General features: G+C 39.3%; 1 protein-coding gene across 9 annotated transcripts; it reads right to left on the bottom strand.

Moving 5' to 3' along the window:
- MED30 (mediator complex subunit 30) lies at nt 1-24,967 on the bottom strand. Of its 9 annotated transcripts, none has more exons than XM_087931648.1 (5): nt 24,855-24,967; nt 23,540-23,714; nt 22,049-22,207; nt 21,030-21,164; nt 1-552 (listed from the first exon to the last, which is right to left on the bottom strand). In XM_087931648.1, exons 2-5 carry the CDS (start codon nt 23,711-23,713, stop codon nt 457-459), a joined length of 564 nt encoding a protein of 187 aa, XP_087787774.1. In that variant the 5' UTR covers nt 23,714; nt 24,855-24,967; the 3' UTR covers nt 1-456. The 9 variants fall into 9 exon arrangements, with proteins under 9 accessions (XP_087787774.1, XP_026559372.1, XP_087787773.1 ...); XM_026703587.2 differs by having other exon boundaries at nt 21,030-21,140; XM_087931647.1 differs by having other exon boundaries at nt 23,540-23,735; nt 24,855-24,964.
- Between the last annotated feature and the right edge of the window lie 211 nt (nt 24,968-25,178).

Genomic DNA, 25,178 nt, shown 5'->3' with positions numbered 1-25,178 from the left:
TTTTTTTAGAATAGAATAGAATCCTTTATTGGATAAGTGTGATTGGACACACAAGGAATTTGTCTTGGTGCAAATGCTCTCAGTGTACAAAAAAGAAAAGATGCGTTCATCAAGAGTCAAGAATCATAAGGTACAACACTTAATAATAGCCATAGGGTACAATAAGCAGTCACATCATTTTCTTCATGAAATAAACTTTATACTATTTTCATATGAAAGAAACAGTTGCCCAAACCTCAAAAAATAAAAGTTGTCCATCCTGGATCTGAAAATTAAAGCTTACATTGAATTTATTCACTGCCTAGAACTTCAAGGCTTAAATATACATAACCAAAGTATAACAAACATATATATGATTATTTAAAGTACAATTGAATACCCATGGTCTTCTTTAAAAAGTTATTCTTCTGTAACAAATGACATCAAATATCATAATGAGATAGAAAGAAAACGTGTTCAGTTCCTCATTGCCAACATGGCATTTATGTCCCAAATGAGATTCCTCAATTGATCCATGATTTGCTTCAGCTGTTGATTCTTCTGTTTCAGTTTCTGTGAAAAGAGATTGGGGGGGGGGGGAGAATAAACTGTCAACAGCGCTGCTTATTTGGGCTACACACTGTGAATTTTAATTGAGGAAATGGCGGTAGGCAGGACAGCAGAAAAGTCTATTGCTCAGTGCCAAATCAAGGTAGAAAGCTCTAGATTAATGGCCGATAGCCATTGTCTAGAAAGAGAATGAGTTAAGAGACAGTCAAAGAAGAAGAAAAAGAGCGTCTTTGGGCCTATCTTGATTTCCCAACTGTAGCCTGCAACTTCGATGCCTAATTGGAATAAAAGAGCACATCTTCTTCCTTAAAAAGATATTTCCCTGTTAGCAAGCTTACATCAGTACAGGGGCTACAGGAATAAGAGCAGTGAAAATAAGCAAAACTACGGGTTCTGATCAGGTAGTAAAGAGGCAATATGAAGATGATACGAGAGGCAGTTTGGAACTGTGGTTAAGGAAAACCAAGAGACTGTGAGTTCTAGTCCCCCGCTTAGAGATGAAGCCAGCTGAGTGACCTTAGACTAGTAGTCATGCTCTCTTAACCCCAGGAAACAGGCAGTGACAAACCACTTCTGAAACCTTGCCAAGAAAACTGTAGGGATTAGTCCAGGAAGTTGCCAGGAGTCAACGAGGGCACAAAAAAGCGGGGGAAAGGATATGATAAACTATAGCCAATTCAGTCAAATCCTACTGATCTAACCAGGTTGCCTCACTACTAGCCCTGCAGGCTAAGAACTAACATTTAATAATATTTAGAAAGCAATACATTCCACACTGTTGATTGAACCCCCTAGCATGCACCTTTCCATTATTGTGGAATAAATAAGTACCTGGGAAATTCTTTATTTACCCATGAAGGGTCTTTGCAAAAGTTTAGCCCTTCCTTTTCCAGAGTTCTTAAATCATGCAGAGAATATATAGAGCAAGGCTGTCAAACTCCCGGCCTACAGGCCGGATGTGTCACACGCTGGCCACGCCCACACCCTGTTTAGCTAAGGGGAGAAAAGTCCCAATAAGTCACGTGACGCCACCATGATGATGTGAGTTTGACACCTCTGATATAGAGGGATACAGAATGATCCCTACTGCAGGAACTGGTTTTAAATATGGGAGCAAAACTTTGTGTTACCCACACTGCCTCTTTTCAGGAGAACCTCACTGGAGTTTATGACCAGAACGATGCTTACATCTTGGAAGGATTAACTAGATGGAGCCATGGGTTGGGATGGGGGAAGCCCTACCAGCTCTACAGATAACTTTGCCAATCTTCTATATATAAATAAAAGCGAAATACCAATCACGCACCAATCACAAAATCTCCAGAACCATAAAGCCTACAAACTTGAAATTTGGCACGTATGTTCCTCTTGGCTTCTAGGTGCTCACTAAGAAAGGATTTTCTGAAATGACCACCAGAGCATTAGTATTTCATATATTATTATTAACGTTCTCTGATGCTAAGGAGTTCTACTCCCCTTCCCCACCTGAAAAGAAACCTGTTCCAAATGCAAAACATAAGCAGAGGAGTTTCAGTTTTACATCTCCAAGCAGCTTTAGTACAGAACAATTGAGCTAAGCCATGCCCAGGCTCCTTGCTGTCTCCTTCTTGGTCACACAGAAAATACGGTTTCAGTTTCCAAACAGCCCTCAACTCTCTCACACACTGACAGGATGCGAGCCAGATGAATACTGATGGATGCTGGTAGACAAAGGCAGAATTTTCCCCCCTTATTTTCCTCCCCAAAAACTAAGCCCGACCACATAGTTTCACAGTGAAGCATGGGTATCATGTTTGTGTGTGTGTGTGTGTGTGTGTGTGTGTGTGTGTGTGTGTGTATAAAACTTGATTTCCAGCTGAGACTAATCCTGTTGTATGAAAATGAATAATCAAGCAGAATTCTATTAAGTTTGAAAGATCTACCAATAAGTCGTTGGAACTAGAAATAGGCACCATTCTGCTCAGCAGGGGTTTTACTAACAAAGAAAACTTTTACTTGCATTTGCCCATCATTTTAAGAGATGGTGACTAATGTATCCAAACCTAGCATGTATTTATATATTTATTTATTAATTTAAGTAGGTTTGCCATATCTACACAGAAATTAAAACCCACTGACTTCAACAGCACTTCATCCCAGGCCACAAGCGCTTGGATTTTACCCTCAATATTTAAGGAACAAAGGAAAAGAAAACCATAGTAAGTGAACGCAAAACTTAAAAAAAACTGAAGGCAGACCCAATTTAAAAACCATCTGTTTAACGCCACAAAACCAGACTGCCTCTGCAAAGCTTTCTACAAATAGATTGTATTAATGACTGGCATAGAGATGAATTAAGTTACTACAAAGTTCTGTCAAATGTGGTACTGAAGCAGTTTGATTTTGCCAAGGCCAAAAATTATAGCTTAGTCTGTGCTTTCTCTATGATTGAGAACTGAAGCATTTGCAATTTCGGTTCTCACAGTGTGATGTCACTTAGATCTCTCTGCATAAAGAATGTAACACTCATTCCCCCCCGCCCCCCAAATCCATTTTACATTCAGTCCCAAAGTAATAATGCTCAATTTGGTTCGGCTGCATAGCATTTTGCCTCCTAGGTTAGCAAGCTCAATCTGAATTTGCAGTTAAAGAGGAGCCATGCCTACTCAAGCATATTTCATCGGATGAATGTTTTTCCTGGGGTTCAGCTCTTTAGATTTTAGTGCTACACACTGTGTGGCTTTCCTTCTCAACTGCCCCATGGGGTTCTCTCCAGACTGCAACAGGAATGCCATACCATGCTGTGACTTTTAAACTAGATAGCGCTCAACGGATTTTGCTTTGTGTTGTTTGGCTTCTTTGAGGAACTCGTGACGTAGTTCAATACCTCCAAATATTGCAATGTATTTCATGTATATATTGAGTTAACTGGGCTGTACTACACCTTTCTAAAACCCATTCCATATTATAGATCAGTGCTTTTCAAAGCTACAGAGTAACAAAGCTGGAAGGTACCTTTGAGGTCATCTAGCCAACCCCCTGTTCAAACAGGAAACCCTATACCATTTCAGACAAATGGTTGCCCAGTCTTTTCTTTAAAGCCTCCAAAACTGTTCCACTTGTTAATTTTTCTCCCTGTTAGGAAGTTTCTCCATAATTCTAGTTGCTTTTCTTCTTGATTAGTTTCCATCCATTGCTTCCTGTCCTGCCCTCAAGAGCTTTGGAGAATAGCTTGACTCCCTCTTCTTTGTAGCAGCCCCTCAAATATTGGAACCCTGCTATCATGTCCCCCCTAGTCCTTTTTTCTAGACTAGCCAACCCCAAATCCTCCAACTGTTCTTCATATATTTTAGTCTCCAGACACTTAATCATCTTAGTTGCTCTTTTCTGCACTTTTTCCAAAGTCTCAACATCTTTTTTATAATATGGTGACCAAAACTGAATGCAGTACTCCAGATACGGTCTTACTAAGGTTTTGTACAGTGGTAATACTTGTCATAATCTTGACTCTATCTAAATTTGGCAACCTTTACATTGGAACTTCAACTTTCTAGCCCAATGGGAATTCTGGGAGCTGAAGCCCACAGATCTTAAAAGTTGCCAAGTTTGAAAAACATTGTTATAGATCATACTCAAGATATGTTTTTCTGAGGAAACTTTAAATATTTAGCAGAGTATTTCTCTTCCCCACACTTTTCAATGAGTTAAATGTGAGAAATTGTTGAATTTATTTCGTATCTGGTGAAAAGTCCATTTCCAACTGCTAAACTTAATTACTTTTCAGCTGCTGTAGCTGTAATAAAACCTCTGCAATAAAGTTACAATGAGAAACATACTTTATTTTTACAGCAGAGAGAAAAAAAATAATTGCATATTATGGCTGGTGGAAAATAAATTCAAATTATCTGGCCAACCTTTTTCTTTTGTATTTTAGAAGTGCTCTAAAGAATGAAATCCTATAAAGTTTACTAGCTCTTCTTTGGCCAGGCATTTGTCACAGGGACAGCTGTCTGGAGAGATGCTTTTTAAACATGTCAAACAGTAACAGGTAAAACTTGAAAAGAAAATCAAGTAGACAACGAGGTAATCTAGAAAACACACATTAACAAACAGCACAGGCAAGAGAATGATTTCAGAACTTCAAATGGAAAAGAAAGGTATGTTTCTATATAAACTAATATTATAGTTACTGATTTATGTTTTTTTTTCTGGTAGAGGCATGAAAACTTTTTCCTCTACTGCTAGTTTTAGCGCCATACCCACCGAAAACTTGTAAACAACATTTGGCTACATAGATCCAACCATTTTGTTTACAGCTGCTGTAGTGCCAGCCTTGCTATCTCCTCCTTCATAGACGTGCACTTCTATGATTTACTAGCACCATCAGTCTTCACTGAAGTGATCAACTGCATAACCATCCTTGCCCCATTACATCAGACCATCCCACTGGTCAGGAAGGGAAGGATCCTGAAATTAAAGGATTTCGACTGGCCAGGATCCAGGAACAGTACCTTCTCTGCCTTTAGCTCTTGGAATATCCTACCCAATCACCCCAAAGTGAGGTGGTTCCTCACTCTCCCGGCCTTTCAGAAATGTCTGAAGAACTGCAGTCTTCCTCGGGGCTTCACCCAGGTGCCTGGAAAACTCTCCCTCCCCCTCACCTTTTAAGTTGGAATTACAACTCTCTTGGCCTCCTAATAAAAATATTATATACAGTTTTTATGCTTTTATATTTTATTTGCACACTGCTTCTGTGTTTCTCTGTGAAGGAGACAGGCAGTCTCTAAAATAAATAATAAACAATTGGCAGAACAGAATAGAATAGAATAGAATAGAATAGAGTAGAACAGAATAGAATTCTTTATTGGCCAAGTGTGATTGGACACACATGGAATTTGTCTTCAATGCATAAACTCTCATTGTACATAAAAGCTGTAAGTGATAGATCATGATCACAGTCATCCTAAAAATACATTCACCATAAATCATAAGATACAACAGAGTGATAGAATCAACATATATCGTACTATGAAACTAAATAAAACAATATAAATCGTAAAGATACAAGCAACAAAGTTACAGTCATAAGTAGAAAAGGTAATAGGAAAGTTGAAAAGAATAATATTAATACAGTCTTACTAAATAGTTTGACAGTGTCATGGGTATTAATTGTTTAGCAGAGTGATGGCATGGGGGAAAAACTGTCCTTATGTCTAGTTGTTCTGGTGTGCAGTGCCCTACAGCTTCGTTCTGAGGGTAGAAATAATAAACAAACAAACAAATAAATAAGTAAGCAAGCAAAATAAAGAAGTCACTAAGGTCCAGTCGCTAACACTAGATAAACAGGAACCCATCCATCTTCAAACAGCAGGCTTTTAAAATAAAAATCCAAGGATTTGGATTCAGAGAGGGAGGGATTGGTACCACAATGCCCAAATATCCCTTCCCCTCTTGCTGCGACCTGCAAATTCACTGATCAAATGTATGATTTTTCAACCCAAAGTGCTTTGCTAGTTGATAAACATCCCATTAAATGTTCTCTCACTTTGAAGAGTGTTAGTAGCTCAGGACATTTTAGAAGGGTCTACGCTCTCCCATGATGACTTTATATGGTGGGAGGGCTCGGTAGCTTCAGCAGCTTCTTGAGAGCAAGGTAGATTTTAAACTTGAGGTCATCACTGACAATAGGGTAAAAAGGAAAGAATCAAAGTGAAGTATAGTTCACAGAAGGGAGACGAGAAGAGGTCTTCGCAGGGATGAAAGAAACCAATCCACTAGAAACTTCAGAATCAAACCTGCAACTTATACAACTATAGTTGCAGGCAAAGACTACTTTGTCTTTGTCTGCAACTACTACAGGCATGGCTGAAATATCTAAGCAAGTAGGTGATGAGAGCTGAAAGGACTTCTCTAATTACCAGAGAAGAATGCTGAATTTTTCACAATTTGGAGGTGATATTGCCAACTTTAATAGCTACTAGTAGTGATTATGTCAGAGCAGTTTTACCTCTCAAAAGGATAGAGAGCAGGGAATGTAAAATGACCGAAGCAAAGATACATTGTAACAGCTGAAGCAAGGCACATTGGATGTTTTTTAGAAATAAGTGAAGCTCAGAGAAGTGGAAGCCTTTTAAATCAGGAGGTTGTGCAAAGCATTAAGGCCATTGCCAATAGAATGATGTTTCAATGGGCGTTACTAATTTGACTGTGCAAGTAATTCTGAGTTGATTTCAAAAAGGTATTTCAGAGAGTATAAATTGCAAAGTATCTGCAATCTTTTGAGGCAGATGCATCTTTTCCTGGCATTTCAGAACAGCTATGGCAAGCAGCCATGCAATCCCAGAAAAAGACACAGCTGCTTTAGACAATTGCTAATGTTTGAACTCTTCTGAACTCCAAAGTACCTCTGGGGAATAACATCTGAAAAGCCATAATAGCTCAATATGTGCTTTGTTACAATCCAATCACATTGCACTCCTGTCAGAAGCACCGAGGCGTTTCGGGGTTGAAAGGATTAGCCGGTGACATCACCATTGCTCAGGACACACCCAGTTGGGAGCTCCTTTTCATGTCCCCATCAGGAGCTGGAGCAAAGGATGAGAGCTTACCCTGCCCCATGGTAGAACTTGGGTCTCAAAAGCAGGCTTGCTGCTTGTCAAACTAGTATTCTAACCACGTGAGCCACCATGTTATTTACAATCCAATAGGACAATATTTATTACAATTAGTGAACACCCAATGGACATCAAGAATATGTGCTTGCTACAGATATCAATTGTAAGACTGAAAAAAAATCTATGAACATTTAAGAGACGTTTAATGCAAGAAAATAGATTGTAATACAATAGGCAACTAGAATACAAATTGGCCAAAATAGAGGCACGGGAAACCAAATGCAGATTAGAGTAATAGTTTGCTTATAAAATGCTAATAGGTTTCAGGACATCTATAATTCTGTAGAGAGAGAATGTACAAGTTAAATTTAAAAAAATAAAAAATAAAAAAGTAAATGAACCAGCATTTGACTTGCAGGCCATATTTTTTCAGAATATAAAATCAAAGTAGAGAACAGATTTGGGATGCTTAATTTTCATGTGGAAAAAAGAGAGCTACTGAAGGGATAAGATCTGTGAAGTGGAAAAGTATTGTCAAAATTTCAAAGGGAAAATTATCCAACTTGTTTTTAAAACAAGTTATCATGGTAACCAAAAAAATAAAAAAGGAATATGAAAATCTTGAAAAACAAGAAGGGATTGAGGTCAAGTATGGACACAAAGAAGAAAACATAAGGAAACCAATGAATGCTAACAAATAAAACAACAAGTAAGGAAAATAAGACAATTTTTAGATGAAAGTACTGAAAAGTAACAGCAGAAGAGACTTAATGGGGGCAAATAAAGCTGAAGAAAGATAGGAAGACTTAAAAAATGGAAATGCAGAACAGAAATATTCAAAGAATGAATATATATAGAAACACATAGAATTAAATAGGAAAGCAACCTGTGCAAATAAACCACTTGAAGCTGCAGTATATCAGCAAAAGTGCTCACAGCTCTGTTGCAACAAATATGGAACAAAAATGTGTGGCCTAGATTGGAAAAGATTAATATACATACCAGAGGTGGTATTCAGCAGGTTCGGACCAGTTCTAGAGAACCGGTAGTGGAAATTTTTAGTAGTTTGGAGAACCGGCCAATACCACCTCTGACTGGAGATTTTACAGTATCTTCCCCTGCCACATCCACCAAGCCACACCCACAGAACCGGTAAAAAAATTTGAATCCCACCCCTGATTCATACCTATACCAAGGAATGGAAATGAAATGAAAAAGTGTGAAAATTAACATTATATGAGAATATGTAATGAACAGGATAGAGAACGTGAGAAAGACCTTCCTATCATTACCTACAGCAAAGCTTTTGTATAGACCCAATCAGAATATATAATGCATTTTAACATATTAAACTAATGATAATGATGACAAAATGTGGCATGAAATCACAACTGCCATTTTGTACCTACTTTCTGACACTGGATGCAAGTATGTTAGTTAGACACACCCCTTTACTTTACCTCTAGATAATCTGCCTTTGCATTATGTAAAGAACTATCAGGTCTTCTGGCTAAGGTAAAATAATATCCGGTTATAATAGTTCTTCAAAACACTTGATTAATTAACACTTGATGGGCCAGATGTATCACACGCTGGCCATGCCCACGTTTGGTTTAGTGAAGGGGAAAAAAGTTCCAATACATCATGTGACACCACCGTGATGACGTGAGTTTGACACCCCTGATCTACTATAAGAACTGAATTAGAAAACACGGAGCGATTCACAATTGGAAGTGAGTGAGACAAAGTAGGTTACAAAACTGCCCTTAAAAATCTAATTGCTGGACATAATTCAGGACGACAATCCCTTTGTCCATGTAGTCATCACCACCAGCTGAACCAGACTTTGATGACACTGAATTAAAAACTTTATGTAGACCCACAAGAAATATAGTCTGTAGCGTGGGTAAATGTATAAGACCTAGTTTCTATGAAATGGTTACAGGGCGTTCAAAATATCAGAAGTATTTTGATTTCAGATCAACTATGTTTCAAGTTCAGAACCATTTAGAGTTTAGACACAGGATAGGTTGGTCCCTTCAATATTGGACACTCCATTCATAACTCAAGATACTCTATCCTTTTGCATATAGTTGATATATAATAGTTAGTTAAAATCCAGGGCTCACGCAGTTAGGAAAGAAGACAAGTGAAGAACAATGTGGAAGGTCCTGCAGCTAGTTCTGGCTAAGTTTATAGGCTGTCATCAATGCTACTCTCAATAACTGACTATCCCAGGGTGTCAAACTCACATCGTCACAGCATCATCATGTGATGTATCGGGACTTTCTTCGCTAAACTGGGTGTGGGGGAGGGGCCAGCACATGACAGATCCAGCCTATAGGGCGCAAGTTTGACATTCTTGGACTATCCAAAGGCAAAAACCAGGCCACTGACAACATTATACTGCGTCAAACTCATTTTTACACAATTGAAAGACAACTTTTCAACTATGCCTTGGTTCTCTAAAAAGTGAAACAAGAGAACGGCAAAATAAATCTTAGGAGTTGCAGCAAAAGGCAAGCAGCACAGTATAAAAGAGATGGCTTAAACACAAGCACATATACATATTAAAAGAAAAGCCAAAGATTGGAATTCCAGAAATATCATATGAGTAAGAAGGAAATGAATCCAGAATGTAATTTGTACCCAAAAAACCCCCCACCCATCAACTACCCTGAATCTGGCTCTTTAATTTAAACAGTAAGTCCTTTTGGAAAAAGAAACTTGACACATTTTAAATTATTCAGATGGCAAGAATATCTCAGTGGCTTCCAGATTTCTCTTCAGATTATAAATGGGGGATAGAGAGGGAAGAGATTTGCTCATGAATATTTGGTATTGCAAAGTAAGCTTGCTTTTTTTTCAAGGAAACAAAAACAAGAGCCTACCCAACAGTAACAAACCGTGAATGTGTTAGCACAAGTGCATAATGTTCTTGGAATCAAGGTGACTTGCGCTAAGCCATTGAAAAAGAAAGCGGAAGGGGAAGGAGGAGAAATTTTTGCCTTCAACAGAAATCAATGTGTGAAAACATAATTTGCTATGATCATGCAACTTATTGTGCAGTTTTCCCCAGGTTGGGACCTTCCAAACGTCCTGCGGTTCAGCTTACCTCACACTCGACCATCTCTGCCAACAAACTGGCTGAGATTTGATGGGAATTCAGATCCAACCATCTAGATTGCCACAGGTTGAGAAACCTGGTTTAAGGTGACCTGATTTGAAATGTAGCACAAATACTAAAAGGCTGGTAAAATGTCAGTTTCAGACTGCGTAGGTTACAGTGAAAGGCAGCCTTGACTTCCAGCCAATTTAATTCACTTCAATATATGTCTGCATCATTGACAGGGAAGTGCAAATTAAATATTGATTCAGAAATGGTACACACGGTTCATACTGCCTACTTCTGCTGGTCCTCCACAGAGGGCAATGAACAGAGTGAGCCTCGGTGCCCTTCAAAGAATCAAATGCTGACCCAGAAAAGTTTCCATTCAGATTGTGTCTAAGGTGAGTCTTAGTTCAACCAAAGCTCAAGTTAGCAACCCCAGTTAAAAAGTTTGCCAGAGAGATAATGGTGCAGCTAATACTAAGGAAGAAATGAAATTCTCCGTGTGGAGAACAACAAAGCAGCTTTGGAAGGCTCATTCTATCTTTTTAATTATCACTCAGGAACCAAGGAAAATGTTCCACCTTTTCAACACTTCAATGCCAGTGAGCAAGTTATAAGTGAGCTGGAAAAAAATTGTTCGTTATCTTGTGATAGATCCCTTAGGTATTGTACTTCACACGTTCAAAAACCTGTTTTGGGTTTTTTTTGGAAGAATGTTTGAAAGACAATCAGGGAAAGTTACCTGATTTCATAAATTAAGTTTTCCCATCATAACTTGAGAAGAATGTTGGCTTTAATTTAGACTGATAGAAATGGGACCATGGCATCTTTTTCAAGAAATTCATTATTGGAACTACTAATATTTGGTAAAGTCCTACAGCATTTTTTATGTGTTTGTTTTGTTCAACATGAAGCAACTGACATACATTATTCATGGGCCCATCAATTCAAGATGCTGATGATATATCCCAATTGTGAATTACCACCCTTGTGTTGTTCTGGAAGTCTGAAGTCTTTTCTCAGCACCTGGAGGTTGTTGGGAGAGGAGTAAACATGCTGAAGTTAAGTTCAAGCATGACAGACTTGTTTGCAGACTGAGGTTCTCTGCTGTCTTGGTCTTATCTCTGGAAAGGATGGAACTGTCTCTGAGAAAGCCTATCTGTGACAGGGCTCATCCTGTATCAAAATTAGCGTTGGATAAGTATGTGAAGGCTGTTAGCCAGGAAATCTCTCAACCTGGAGTGGGTGACCTTGCAATGGTAACTGACAGAATCAACGCACGCTGGAGTAGCCCAATGACCTTTACACAGATCACTCAGAAATGGCACCTGACGCGAAATGAAGCAACCTGCTTACAGCTAGCAGTAGAACACATTATACCTGGGTCCTTCATCAGTTATCAGTAGATCTCCAAGAACAATTCAAAATGCAGGCTTTACTCAATGAAATCCTTTACAGGTAGTCCTTGCTTAAAGACCACAATTGGGATTGGCAACTTCATCGCTAAGACATAAGCAAGACGTCATGTGATTGTGATAGTCTTACACCCTTGCTTCCACTGCAGTCATTAAGCAAATCACCTGCAGTTGTTAAGCAAAACATCACAGGACCATGACTTGCAATTTTACTGTCAGCTTCACTATTGACTCTGCTTGTCAGAAGATGGCTGTGAAATGTGCAGATGACAATCATGTGACTGGGGGATGCTGCCACAGTTGCAAACACGAGGACTGATTGTAAAGTTACTTATTCAGCACCATCATAATTTTGAACAGTCACTAAACAGAGCAGATGTCAAGCGAGAACTACCTAAATAGCAGTGGCCCCCAACCTTTTGGGCACCAGGGACCGGTTCTGTGGAGAGAGGTTTTTCCACGGGCTGGAGGGGGCGTCGTTTAATTTGCTGCCTGCATCCCATGTATGGGGCTTCGATTGTTTGTGTGGACTAGTTTCTGGCATGTTGCGGACTAGGTCCACGGACTGGGGGTTGGGGACCCCAGCTGTATAGGATTTTCAGAACCTTCTATTTCAACTACATTTTTTTGATACTAATATCCTGGAATAAAACTGTTTATGACCCGGAACTCCTGGGAAATGGAGGATGCTCAGGTGACTGACAAGAAGATGAGCTGCTTCCTCATGGAGCAGCCTTTCCCTGAAAATAAAATTTTGCTCTGACATTGGTGGCCTTGAGCAATGGTACCTACAGCTCAAGGAAAAGCTTTTTTGAAAAGCTTTTTTTAATTAAATAACATCACAGGAGTTCTTATAGATGGCTCCGCTTGTAAGTTAATATTGATTTGATCAGTCCTGTTCTTTTCCTTTATATTAATTATACCGTGATGGTTTGTATAGTGCCAAGAGTCACACGATTATGGTAGCATAAAAATCCAATATACAAATAGCGACTGTCAGCTAAGGAACAATGGGGATGATTTACATCTCTTAAGTATTTATTCATTCACAAGTTTAAGCAGTATATTTTCTTCAAATAGATGCAAAAGCCATGTGTGTGATGTGCTGAATCCATCTGCCTGTAATACTTATCCATAATAAACTAAACATAAGAAAGCTATTCCAAATTTTCTATGCAACCTGGGAGGTGGTCAAACAATCTTGGCTCTCTCCCTAGAAAAATACGGCTACTCTGGGGTACCATTCCCTCCTCTGGCAGCAATTATTTGTTATTAACTTTCAGTAGTCCTCAAATTACAACCGCAATTGGGACCGGAAACTTTATCATTAGGCAGTATTGTCATTAAGTGAAGCATCATGTAATCATACCCAACCTATGTTGCTGTAGTCATTAAGTGAAGCATCAGGTCATTTGTGACCTTCCCTGCCAGCTTCCTCATTGACTTTGCTTGTTAGGAAGCCAGCTGGAATCCAGTGCAAACTGGAATCGCGGAATTGCAGAACGCTACAACCATGGTAAATGCCAGCTGGCTGCCGTGTGCCTGAATTGCAATCATGTGACTATGAGGGTGGTGCAATGGTCATAACTTTGAGGATGGTCCGCAGGTTACTTTTTTCAGTGCTGTTGTAACTTTGAATCGTTATTAAACTAACCATCATTACACTGAGGACTACCTCACTACAGGCACAGGCCTGTATCATCAATGAGCTGTGGTGGCACAGTGGTTAGAGTGCAGTACTGCACTTGTCAGTTTGAATCTCACCAGGGTCAAGGTTGACTCAGCCTTCCATCCTTCCAAGGTTAGTAAAATGAGGACCCAGATTGTTGGAGGAAATAGGCTGACTCTGTAAACCGCTCAGAGAGGGCTGTAAGGCACTGTGAAGCGGTATATAAGTCTAAGTGCTATTGCTATCCAGAAGTTGGGATGTACATGAATCAAAGATCTCACCCAACATGGAACTATTTAAATACAGGATGGCAGAGCACTGCTCTGAGAACAGGGCAGCAATTTTCTTCTTTCCCTTTTGTTTTATGCTGGGAAATATTACAAAGAATGATGTCATGTAACACAGCAGGCCCCAACCTTTTGGATGCTAAGGCCCAGTTCCGTGAAGAGAGGCTTTTCCGCACACCAGAGGGGCTGTGGCTTTGAAAGCTTCCTGCAAACCGGGCACAGAGCTTCGCTTGTTTGCATGGCTCCGTTTCTGGCATGCCACAGCTCAGTGCTGGTCCACAGGGGTTGGGGACCTCTGAGATAACACAAAGCTGCTTTAGGCTTGATGATACAGGCCTGTGCATATCTGTTCAGTTTTACTAAGCTCAATGCACCTTACTTCCAGGTAACTGAGCACAGGACTGCAAATGAAGCCAAAGCCAAAGCAATAGTGCACATATGAGCTCTGAAGTTTCTTGCTCACTTATGCGTTTTGCATGTGGTATCAGTCAGGCAAAATTTATTTCAAGCAAAGTTGCTCTGTAGAAACTAATAAATATTTATCCCAGGCTATTATTTTGAAAAAGTGCCCTTCCCAAATATATTTTTTAAAGGCAGGAGAATATAATGCAATTTTTTTTTAAGGGCAAAAAGTGGGTGGTGGTTAAGGTTTCAAGGCAAAAATCATAATGCAGTGATACCAATATACGTTTTTAAAAAGTGATTAAATTATATCATAAACATTTATGAAATTCCTCATACAAGATCACTCCAAGGAGGATGATAAACAAATCAGCATTTGTGTACAACAAGGGCAAAACGCGTAACTTCCTCAAGAGATTGTAAAATATATTAAAAGTTAAAGAAAGCAAAGCACTCACATAAATGTATATTACAGTAAATCCTATGTAATGTTATACTATTAGTTTAGTCTAATACTTTGCTTTTCCAAATTCACACTGTGCTTTTTGTTTTTTTGCTTTTTTAAAACGTCTAGGCGCTCTTTATATTGAAATCCAATGCTTCTTCGCACCCTTTTTCTCACTAATTGGCAATGACAGAAACTGAAATGTCAAACTGGTTCTTCTGAAAGCAATTTTTCACCTTTCCAAGATATTTTAATGATTGAAATAATTAAAAAAAAGGACAGGGATTTTGTAGCTTTGTTGTGGCGGGGGAAAAAGTCTGCAGTCAAAAGACTTACGATATATAATGCATGAATTATACCTTTATGCTGGAAGAAAGGAAACAATGAACAACAACAACAACAACAAAATGCAGGCATTAAATTTCCTCAGGGTTAGAACTGCATGAGTACAGAATAGGGATGTGGCTTTGGGCTTCATTGACTATGCTGTACCTGGGTTGCCTGGCCCATTATTCTCCATAAATTTGAAGGTTTCCAATGCAATTTAGAATTCAACGCAATCAGGGTCCTTAATCATGCAGGGTGTCTGTCTATATTACTACATGGAAGGCCAAATGGCAGAAAGTGAGGCTGAGGGAGAACCAGCCAATGCAGTCACATTTTATTCTTTGCATTTCTAATCAAACTTGAATTAGGGCTGTAGTCTGCCATTTCCATACGAACGCTTCAAATTAGTTTTGCACAGGGATGTTGCAAATAAGACTGCTGGAGTTCAGAGCCTTTTAGACTCCCTGCTTACCGTTCATTTTTCTATATGTGTGCTTACCCACAGCACTGAATGAGAATATTTAAGGCATCAGAGATAAATGACACAGTTAATCTGTTCCTTTTTCTCTGCAAGTCAATGAATGTTTTGTGCCTGGCCCTCGCCCACAGGGTAGCTACTCCATGTTAACCATTCTGGATTATGGCTGACAGAATCACATAAAAGGATCCCTACCTTTGTTCTATCCCAGTATTTTTCAACTTTGGCTACTTTAGGATGCTGGCTGGGGCATACTGGGAAATGAAGCCCACACATCTTAAAGTTGCCAAGGCTGAAAACCACTGCTGTGCCCTAATGGATTGCAGCTAAAGTCCTCTGGGCCCCAATTTCCTACTTTTCATTCAATGTTTTTTGTATCACAAGACCTTACATCATCTTATTTGTGCATTTATCTTTGTCAACTCAAGGATCAGTTTCGCAGACAAATGGCTAAAAGACATCACACTTCAAGTACCTTAATCATAAATGCCAATTTGACAGCTGCATTAACTTGGAAGTTAATTTGCAACTGTAGATTTTAACACCAAAGCTGAAAATTTGATTCCATCTTTAGCATAAAGAGAGTGTTCTCCCCTCCCTCCTAAAGAAATTATGTCAAAAGACTCACACAATCCCCCTCTGTGCAAAACTGCACATCATTCTGCAGAAAATAATTCAGGGGCAGAGATGGAGTTTTTAATTCCTATCATGTTTCCTTTATCCTGACCATTCAATAATTATGCGTCTAACTTCCAAGGTCTCTGGAATCAAAGCCTGATCCATAGATGGACAAGAAGAGGGAGAACAGGGTTCCTCTGTCTGGCCTTCTATCGTCCTTGCTCTCTGAAGCTCCTTTTACTTCTATTGTAAGTGCATCATGCCACTCCTCAAACCTGCCATAAAAGATTGTTCCCTGCAAGTCTAACATTTGTGTATGCTTATTCCTACAAACGTTGTTCTGCGAGAGTTAAATCGGTGAACCAAGGAAAACTCTGCCCACTGCCGACAATTAATTTTAGGCCTATGTAGGTTAAACTGAATATATACTGAATTATAAACAGCTGGCATCCTTCTGCTGACAATGGCTGTTTGATCTTATGGCAGCTTCTGATGGTAGCATAGAGGTGGAAATAAATATCAGGATGTGCCTAAATGGTGATCCTTCTCTTCTCCGTGCAACAACGCCTAATTATTCAGGTCCTTTAGAATAAACACTGGGGGAAACTAAATAAGTTGGAGAGGTGACATGGAGATGAAAAATAATTTGTTCCTGAGATAAAAGCTTTCCCTTCAGGGGATAAAGAATTTTATTCAAGGGTACTGGTTGAATACAACTCAGTGTGGCTTATTATTTTAAAGAAACACACAAGCTCTTTTTCATCTTTTAAATACCAAATGGAAAACATCTCTCTATCCCTATCTTTCTACCTATCTCCCCTCCATGGCCTCCTTTTACAGCAAAACCAATCCATGCAAAGCTAACAGTCACCTGCTCCCCACAGACAAATACACTGCTCAAAAAAAAATAAAGGGAACACAAAAATAAGACATCCTAGATTTGAATGAATGAAATAATCTTATTAAATACTTTGTTCATTACCTAGTGGAAAGTGCTGACAACAAAAATCACACAAAAATTATCAATGGAAATCAAATTTAGCAACCCATGGAGGTCTGGATTTGGAGTTACACTCAAAATTAAAGTGTTAAAAAACACTACAGGCTGATCCAACTTGGATGTAATGACCTTTAAACAAGTCAAAACGAGGCTCAGTAGTGTGTGTGGCCACCACGTGCCTGTATGACCTCCCTACAACACCTGAGTATGTTCCTGATGAGGTGGCGGATGGTCTCCTGAGGGATCTCCTCCCACACCTGGACTAAAGCATCCCCCAACTCCTGGATAGTCTGTGGTGCAATGTGGCGCTGGTGGCTGGAGCGAGACATGATGTCCCAGATGTGCTCAATTGGATTCAGGTCTGGGGAACGGGCGGGCCAGTCCAATGCCTTCATCTTACAGGAACTGCTGACACACTCCAGCCACATGAGGTCTACCATTGTCTTGCATTAGGAGGAATCCAGGGCCAAACACACCAGCATATGGTCTCACAAGGGGTATGAGGATCTCATCTCGGTACCTAATGGCAGTCAGGCTACCTCTGGTGAGCACATGGAGGGCTGTGCGGCCCCCTAAAGAAATGCCACCTCACATCATTACTGACCCACTGCCAAACTGGTCATGCTGGAGGATGTTGCAGGCAGCAGAAAGTTCTCTATGGCGTCTCCAGACCCTGTCACGTCTGTCACATGTGCTCAGTGTGAACCTGCTTTCATCTGTGAAGAGCACAGGGCGCCAGTGGCGAATTTGCCAATCTTGGTGTTCTCTGGCAAATGCCAAACATCCTGCACGGTGTTGGGCTGTAAACACAACCCCCACCTGTGGATGTTGGGCCCTCATGCCACCCTCATGGAGTCTGTTTCTGACTGTTTGAGCAGCCACATGCACATTTGTGGCCCGCTGGAGATCATTTTGCAGGGCTCTGGCAGTGCTTCTCCTGTCCCTCCTTGCACAAAGGCGGAGGTAGCATTCCTGATGCTAGGTTGTTGCCCTCCTATGGCCTCCTCCACGTCTCCTGATGTACTGGCCTGTCTCCTGCTGGTGCCTTCATGCTCTGGACACTACGCTGACAGACACAGCAAACCTTCTTGCCACAGCTTGCATTGATGTGCCATCCTGGATGAGCTGCACTACCTGAGCCATTGTGTGGGTTGTAGACTCCGTCTCATGCTACCACTAGAGTGAAAGCACCACCAGCATTCAAAAGTGACCAAGCCATCAGCCAGAAAGCATAGGAACTGAGAAGTGGTCTGTGGTCATCACCTGCAGAACCACTCCTTTATTGGGGATGTCTTGCTAACTGCCTATGCTTTCCACCTGTTGTCTATTCCATTTGCACAACAGCATGTGAAATTGATTGTCAATCAGTGTTGCTACCTAAGTGGACAGTTTGATTTCACAGAAGTGTGATTGACTTGGAGTTACATTGTCTTGTTTAAGTGTTCCCTTTATTTTTTTGAGCAGTGTATCTACCTAGAGACATTTGATCACATCAACTGTTCCCTGATTTAAAAAAAAATGTCTTGCAATTTCTCTCCAAAAAGTAAAACTGACAATCCTTTGAAGGAAACAAATAGTGGTGTCCAAATCTACTGTCTGGAAAAAAAATAAAACGCTTTAAATCGATCTAGGTTGTTAAATGATTGAGCACATCCCTGACCTTCTTTAAATGTCAAGAATAGAGACATACTTATGGATCGTCGAAACCTCAGGATCAGATGTTAATTTGGGAGGGAGCTGTAGACTTTCTGTCCCAAATGAGTCTTTCTTCAAATTAGCAGATTATATATACTTAACAAATATGGATACTTGGAAGTTCCAAATAGAAATTCTTATAAGGTACTGCATATAAATAGGCAGCAAAACACTACACTCACTTGCACTGATGATGTTGCTTAGCTGGATAATGAAACGTCTGCAAGCAAACAACCAAGCTCAGAGAGTAGCAAGAATTGCATAGAATTTACTCTAATAAAAAAATAACTATCAATGGGCAATAGGAGTTCAATGGAGAATAATGTAGGGCACTTGATAGAAGAGTCCAGTTAAAGAAAGAAAATAGGTCCTGAGTTTTTAGAAGAATCTACTCTTTTTTTTTTCAATTAGTGTCCCATGAATTAATTAATAACCAGCCCCATCCTTATACAAATGGAAAGACCAAGCAAATGACATAGTAAATTTATCAATAAAGCACCTAACAAAATTCCTCAAACCATTACAAGCCAGGAGTCCCAGCAAATCAACTTAAACTGAAAAACAGAGTAATTTTAATATTTTTAATTAGTACAAATCCAGACCATGGTTAATGTATGAAATGGCTACAAGGACTGAGCATGTACAATGAGGGCACAGAACTAAAAAGAATTACAAGAGGAACATTTCGGAGTTAAGTAGAATTTCTAAGGTTTGATTGGTTTCCCCAGACACATAATTAATTTTCAAAACATAAAATGACAGTGTCCTACAAGAATTAGCATTTAATCAAAATCAGCAACAAATACTAATTCGTGGACAGTTAAGGATATCTAGAATATCATCATCTCAAAATGTCTAAATAAGAAATTGCTATATATAGCCCTAGAATAAGGAATATGTTTTTCTAATGTAACTTTTTAAGTAAATAAAATAGCATAATATAATCTCCTGGAAAATTATTATATAACTAAAGGAGAAAAATGATATTTATTTGTATCCTGCCTTTATTATTTTTAGAAATAACTTGAGCTAGCAAATATATCCAACATATTTCTTCCTTCTATTTTCCCTACAGCTACCAATTCTGTGAGGTGGATTGGGTTGAGAGATAGTGACTGATCCAAATTCACCCAGCTGGCTTTCATGGTCAAGTTGGGACTTGAACTCAAAGTCTCCTGCTTTCTAGACTGGTGCCTTAACCATCAGACCAAACTGGCTGAGACCGTGTAGCAAACATTTCAGACCATTCTAGGATTTTAAACGCATTTATACATTGTTTTAATGTGTTTGTTAATATGTTTGATAAGCCAACTTGGCTAATTTACAAATTAAAACAATTTAATGAAAAATTAAAAATTCTACAATATTCTGAAATGTTTGGTTCACAATCTCAGTATAAGCACCTTCAATGACAGTTTGTTCAAAAATTGTCTTTAAGACACTCTCATCCCTATATTTCCTTTTTCTACTACCCAATAATATAGATAGATAGATAGATAGATAGATAGATAGATAGATAGATAGATAGATAGATATAGAGACAAACAGACAGACTGACCGACCCCTCACATAAACTGCATATAAACTGTTTCAACTTCTCCCCTCAGAATGCTGCTATAGAGCATTGCATGCCAAAACAATTAGACACAAAGAGAGTTTCTTTTCCCATGCCATCACTCTGCTAACACCTAATTCCCACAGCACTGTCTGTGCCTAAGGATATCTAATCATGTCACAGGACTGTGTTACTATTATCCTTGTTTTTCCTATTACCTACGCCTATTGGTATTTTATGGCTATACTTTGTTGGTTGTATCTTATGGTTTATGGTTGTATCTTATCATTTATCACTTTGTTGCTTATTTGCAAGAGCTTATGCGCCAGCACATTCCTTGGGTGTCCAATCATATTTGCCAAAAAAGAATATTCTATTTATTTCTTTTTCATGACTATAAACAAGGGGTGTCAAACTCGATTTCATTTAGGGCCGCATCAGGGTTGTTGTATTTGACTTCGGGGGGGTGGGTGGGGGCAAGCTGGGCATGGCCAGCTCAATGTCACTCATGTCAGGGGCACCTGTGGTGCTCTGCCAGCAAAAGTAGGCGCTCAAGCTCCATTTTCGGCTACCACGGCTTCCTGCAACCCTCTGGCAGCAAAAACGGAGGTCGGGACGGCTGCATGAGCTCTGTTTTTGCTGGCAGAAGCACCGCGGGCCAGTTTTCGCTGTTTCAGAGCTGCCCCAATCTAAATACCCCGTGGGTTGGATCCAGCCCCCAGGCCTTGAGTTTTGACACCCCTGCTATAAATTATGAAATTTCATACATGACCCAACATTTGTGTCCTGGGGTCTACTTACTAATCTTTGTTTTCAATGAGTCAAAAATATATATTTGGCTTACAATTACACAAAAAGGTACCCAGAAATAGAACACGGTCTACCTTGATAACTTCCATGATTTCCCGTCTTTCTTCACTAGCAAAGAGTAGCTGGTTGGTGGCTCCTCGGTCATCATGTTTAAAGCCATCCTCTTCCACATAAGGAATAAGCTGCTGTAAATTTGGGGGAAAAAAGTCCTATATAAAGATGGAGAATATCTGGTGGAATCTCGCGTGAGAAGCTATGTCAGAATAATAATTATGATAAATATGAAATTACAGAAATGTTTCTTTTTCTAACAGCATTTATATTATACAATCTGTTTTGGGACATTTTAGGAAATTTAAGATGTCTCAAAGCAATAAAAATATACTTTGCCTTTTACCAACTTGCAAACTCCCTAAAACTTTTTCAACCACAATCAAAAGGCGTAAGCAGAAAATACATTAAGTTTCACCATCTGGAAATCATGATGGATACCGTATGTAAACTGATCTGGATGTTCTGGCAGATCCTTCAGTGATCTGCAGTACATTAGCTCTCAGTAGTTTCACAGTAAGAGCAATACAATAATTTCTCTTCTTTTTGTTGTGGCGATTGAGAAACCATGAGGTAAAGAAGGAGAGTATTTTTGCAGAGAGAATTATTGTAAACTCTTGTTTTAATGGACCTCAGCTGAGTGGACTTCAGATATAGTGGACAAAGATTTCATTTGGGCTTCATCCCATTTAACAGACAAATGTCTATTCAATTGAGGATTTCTCTACTAAATTGAAGTTTTAGTGCTAATGGTGCTATTTGCATCAGTTATGTAATTATGCAAACAATATAAATGGATGTAAACAAGATAAATTTGAACTTTACAGACATTTGTATTTAATGGAACCCCTCCTCCCCCAATGATCCATTAAGTCAAGGTTTTACAGTACTTTTATTACTAGCATTTGGGTGTATCCATTTTAGTCCAGGTTTCACATGAAGAATTTTGGGATTTTAGAATAAATAAGAACTGGAAACAAATCAGTTTCCCTCTTCTTCTGGTCTAGATATTTGTGCCTGTCTCCCCTCCCATTTCACTTACCTCTATTGGAATGGGTTCAAGTCCTGCACAATTTTCATTGCATTTATCATATACTAATCTCAGTTTCCGAAACAGTATTGAGAGTTGGCGCAGATGTTCTTGCAGCTTTCCTAATCTGTCTTGATATGTGCCCGTATGATAGGTGACACCATTTGGAAGCTGGAATATTCAAATATTTAATAGCAAGAAATCAAATTTCAGCTACCCTTGAGAATATGCAAAGACAAAAGGAAACCTGACTCATTTCTTCAACAAGCATGAAAAGTTTTTGACAAAAACTTTGTTAGTTTCCAATGCTATCTGAGCTTCATTCCATTTATGGAATTCTATTCTATTCCATTCTATTCCATCGTGGAATAGAATAAATATTATCCAATGTCTATATAGTACTTCCTTTCACTGAAGCATATAACAAAACAGAAAATAATAATGAAAGTTTAAAACACCACCATAAAATTATGACATGCCTACAAAATATGTTTTTGAATACTGGTTGAGTTTCTTCTGGAAAAGAATTCTATAGTCAGAGATATTTCTGAGAATGCTGAAACCGGAACGTGCATGCAAAAAGAGCAGCTCCCCAACGTGCATGGGCAGGAGCGTCAGAAACCAGAAGCTTAGCTAGCCAGTGTGCGCATGCACGCCAGTCACCTGCTCTTCCGGTTACTAAACTTCTAGTAATGAAGCACCCATTATTATATTTTTTAGAATACAAGGGGCTGTATACTATGTTTTTAAAACAGTCTGTAAAAACTCTAAATTGCTAAAAGAATACTGGCTGAATACATAGACATTCTCTAGAAATTCAGTGGAAATATGAATTACATTAAAAATAATCGTAAGTAATCAAAATAAAAGAAGTTAGGATAATTATTTTAGAATTTAAAGATAAAAAACTGGGGAGGAATGTTTTAGAAGAAATGAAAGTGACTACGGAAAAATCCTACAAATTTACCAGCTATGGAATAATAAAGTGACATTTATCAGCTACTATCAAGGTACACACAAATAAACAGAAGCAAGGTTATATACTACATTAAGGGGAAAAAAAAACAGAAAGAACTTACATACCCACTATTAGCAATTTATAAATCGCTTGCCTATATTTTAACTAGAATATGCAATTGATCTGTTTTCTTCATAGCAGCACATTTTGTCTAAAAAAAGCCTTGAACTCAAAATGAATCCTCTCAAAATGAACCCTCTCCAAAGGCAGATTAATTAGAAAATAATTATCTGCCTTCTTTACTATATTTCTAGTGAAGCTAAGATTCTCCAATTTTAAAAGTAAATTATCTGGGGAGAAAGGCAGATAAATCGTTAAAGCAAGTCTTTTTTTTTAATGAAAATATGTGGCAAGCAAAGACTTCCTTTTCTGAATGCCAAAGTTGTTCCTGCTTATATGTTTTTTACTGTGCACTTTTTTCAATTTAATTCAGGTTTTCTAAAAGAGATAATAGGATAGAACTATTTGGACAGGTGATTCTTTACCTGCATATTTCTTAACAGCTGGAAAATTTCCATAGTGCGGAATACAATGTCCTGCACAGTCTCTTGACCAATGCGACACAACGAAGCTGTGTTCACTTCTCGTGCAGCCTGACCCTGAGGCCCAGAAAATGGACCAGGAGGCAATCCTGGCCCTGCTAGAGGTGGTGTAGACATCCTGAGTTGTAAGAGAATTAAACTATTAAGGTAGAAAAAGGAAAATGGGTGTCAGAGTACACAAATCTGTTGGGTACAGATATTTCATATATTAATGGTTTGCTATTGACATATTAAAGTTAAATTACATTGGGGCCTTCCATCTACAAATTAACATCACGCTCAAAACCTTACATTTCACAGATTTGTAAGACTACAGAGGCAGAAGAGTTCATTTTGGCCATACAACTTGATCAGTGCTGGAGTCGTTAAAGAAGCAAAGACAGTGGTCCAATTTCTACTTAAACATGCTGAGTTCCTTTTAGAGTTGCACATTTTATCATGTTGCCATGCAGCTATATTTAGGCATATATAAATATTATGCTTTTGTTTCTTATTTAGAAAAAAATGCATTTTTCCTCCCTAGGCCACTTTTGCATATCCTAGCTTGCAACAGTCGTCTGCCTACCCTTGCCTTTTCCTATACATGAACCAACCACTGGATTAAGCCAAACTTTAAAAGGCTGCTCGAAGAAGATCCAAAGCCAATTCAGAAGAACCAACACCTTTTAGTCTTGAAGGTTTTGGGAGCTGACTTTCCACAATGTCTTTGCTTCTTAAAACCTCTGCTTTTTTTTTTGTAATCTATTCTTGGATCTGTTTCTTTTGTTCCCCTAAACCCAGGGTTGAGAGGGATCTTGAAGGACTTCTAGTCCATCCCCAGCCCCTATACAAAGCAGGAATTCATCCATTCTGGATAGATAACTCTTCAGGTTGGAGCATCCACAACTTCAGGCGGCATTCCCAGGACCAAATAAAGAAGGCACTCAGGACCCTTAAATTGGCTCTCAGTTCCAAAAGGACAGAACCCTGAAATATCTCTGCCCATCAAGTCCAGATTTTCCTTTTTTTAAAAAAAAATCAAACAAACTCAAAACTTCCAGTCATCTTTTGGGGCAGCCAGACAAACGTCAGGCACAAAAACGGGTCTTTATAACATTCATAATATAATCCCAGCCTTCTTTCGCCCGACAACCTACAGGGACACTGGACTACAGGGCCCATCCTTCCCAGCCACTGGACCAGGGTTGGTAAAGGATGTAGTCCAACTGTCTCCGGAGGTCCCCGGAAGGGGAAAAAAGGACGATAGACCCGAGGGTACCTAGCCTTCGTCGTTGCCCCAGTAACAAGCGCCTTTTTCACGTCCCGTCCAGGTTAGTCGACTCTCCGCGTCGCCCTCCTCCCAGCGCGCAAACCTGCGTTGGAACGTTGAACGGCGGGACGTGATGACGCCACGCGGTACGGAGTCGGGGCGATGGATGCCTTCTGTGCATCGGCAGGGCGTAGCCATTTTTTTTTCCTTCCGTACAGGGACTCCTCAGAAACGCCCCCACCCCCTCCTCCTCAGGAGAAGGTGGCCCGCGTCGAGTTATTTTCGTCGGCGTTTCGGTTGCGTTTTGATGGGGAGGATTACAGTCCCTATTGT

This window comes from Pseudonaja textilis, chromosome 3, assembly GCF_049901715.1.
Source record: "Pseudonaja textilis isolate UNSWEBS1 chromosome 3, rPseTex1.2, whole genome shotgun sequence".
In the NCBI taxonomy this organism is placed as follows: domain Eukaryota; kingdom Metazoa; phylum Chordata; class Lepidosauria; order Squamata; family Elapidae; genus Pseudonaja; species Pseudonaja textilis.
The sequence above is the reverse complement of the archived record's forward strand: the minus strand, read 5'-3'. Positions and strand labels throughout refer to the sequence as shown.